Source organism: Eimeria mitis, genomic scaffold (assembly GCF_000499745.2).
Source record: "Eimeria mitis Houghton genomic scaffold, Emh_scaff633, whole genome shotgun sequence".
Lineage (NCBI taxonomy): Eukaryota > Apicomplexa > Conoidasida > Eucoccidiorida > Eimeriidae > Eimeria > Eimeria mitis.
In genome coordinates, this window is record NW_013574511.1 from 14,255 (window position 1) to 14,838 (window position 584).

At 42.1% G+C, this 584-nt stretch overlaps 1 protein-coding gene across 1 annotated transcript in view; it reads right to left on the bottom strand.

Moving 5' to 3' along the window:
• The window catches only part of EMH_0018340 (uncharacterized protein), a gene marked incomplete at both ends in the record, with an annotated part of 7,245 nt that overhangs the window by 4,084 nt on the left and 2,577 nt on the right, over positions 1-584 (bottom strand). Inside the window, one exon of the mRNA XM_013501110.1 lies at positions 180-337. Within this exon, the coding sequence (XP_013356564.1) occupies positions 180-337 (158 nt within the window). The remainder of the gene's footprint in view (positions 1-179; positions 338-584) is intronic.

Here is a 584-nt window from a genome sequence, read left to right on the forward strand (position 1 = left end):
AACTCTATTCTGAGATGTAGAGAAGATATTCAACAGCTGGAATTAGCAGGGTTCATTTTAGTCTCCAACTTTGCTTCCACGAGTTCGCTCAGCAGGTCTCACTCCCGCCAGGCAAATAATTCTCTGCCTGCAGAGAAGTGTTTGCATGCAGGATATCAAGCGGGGTAAAGTTCTCTTACCGGTTTGGAGTGGATCGTGACGAACTCCGTGGTGTAGGTGTGGATGTTGCGGACATACATTGCCTCTCCGTTGTCTATGCGCACCCTGTCACCGACGTTGTAAGGGTTCGTAAACGCCACGAATATCACAGCTGTTATGAAGTTCTGGTAAATGTAGCCTGCAAAAAGAAACACAAATAAGCAATAACTAGTAAAGCACGGAAGAACTCGAGGCAGTCGAGGGACATGAACACATGCGCAGTGTCCCTTTCTAGATATCCGCTAAATTCGTGAACTTCCCCAAAGACCTCAATCCCTGAATTATCTGGACGGTGGGTGGCCACTAGACCCGAAGGTCAATATATATATATATATATATATATATATATATATATATATATATATATATATATATATATATATATA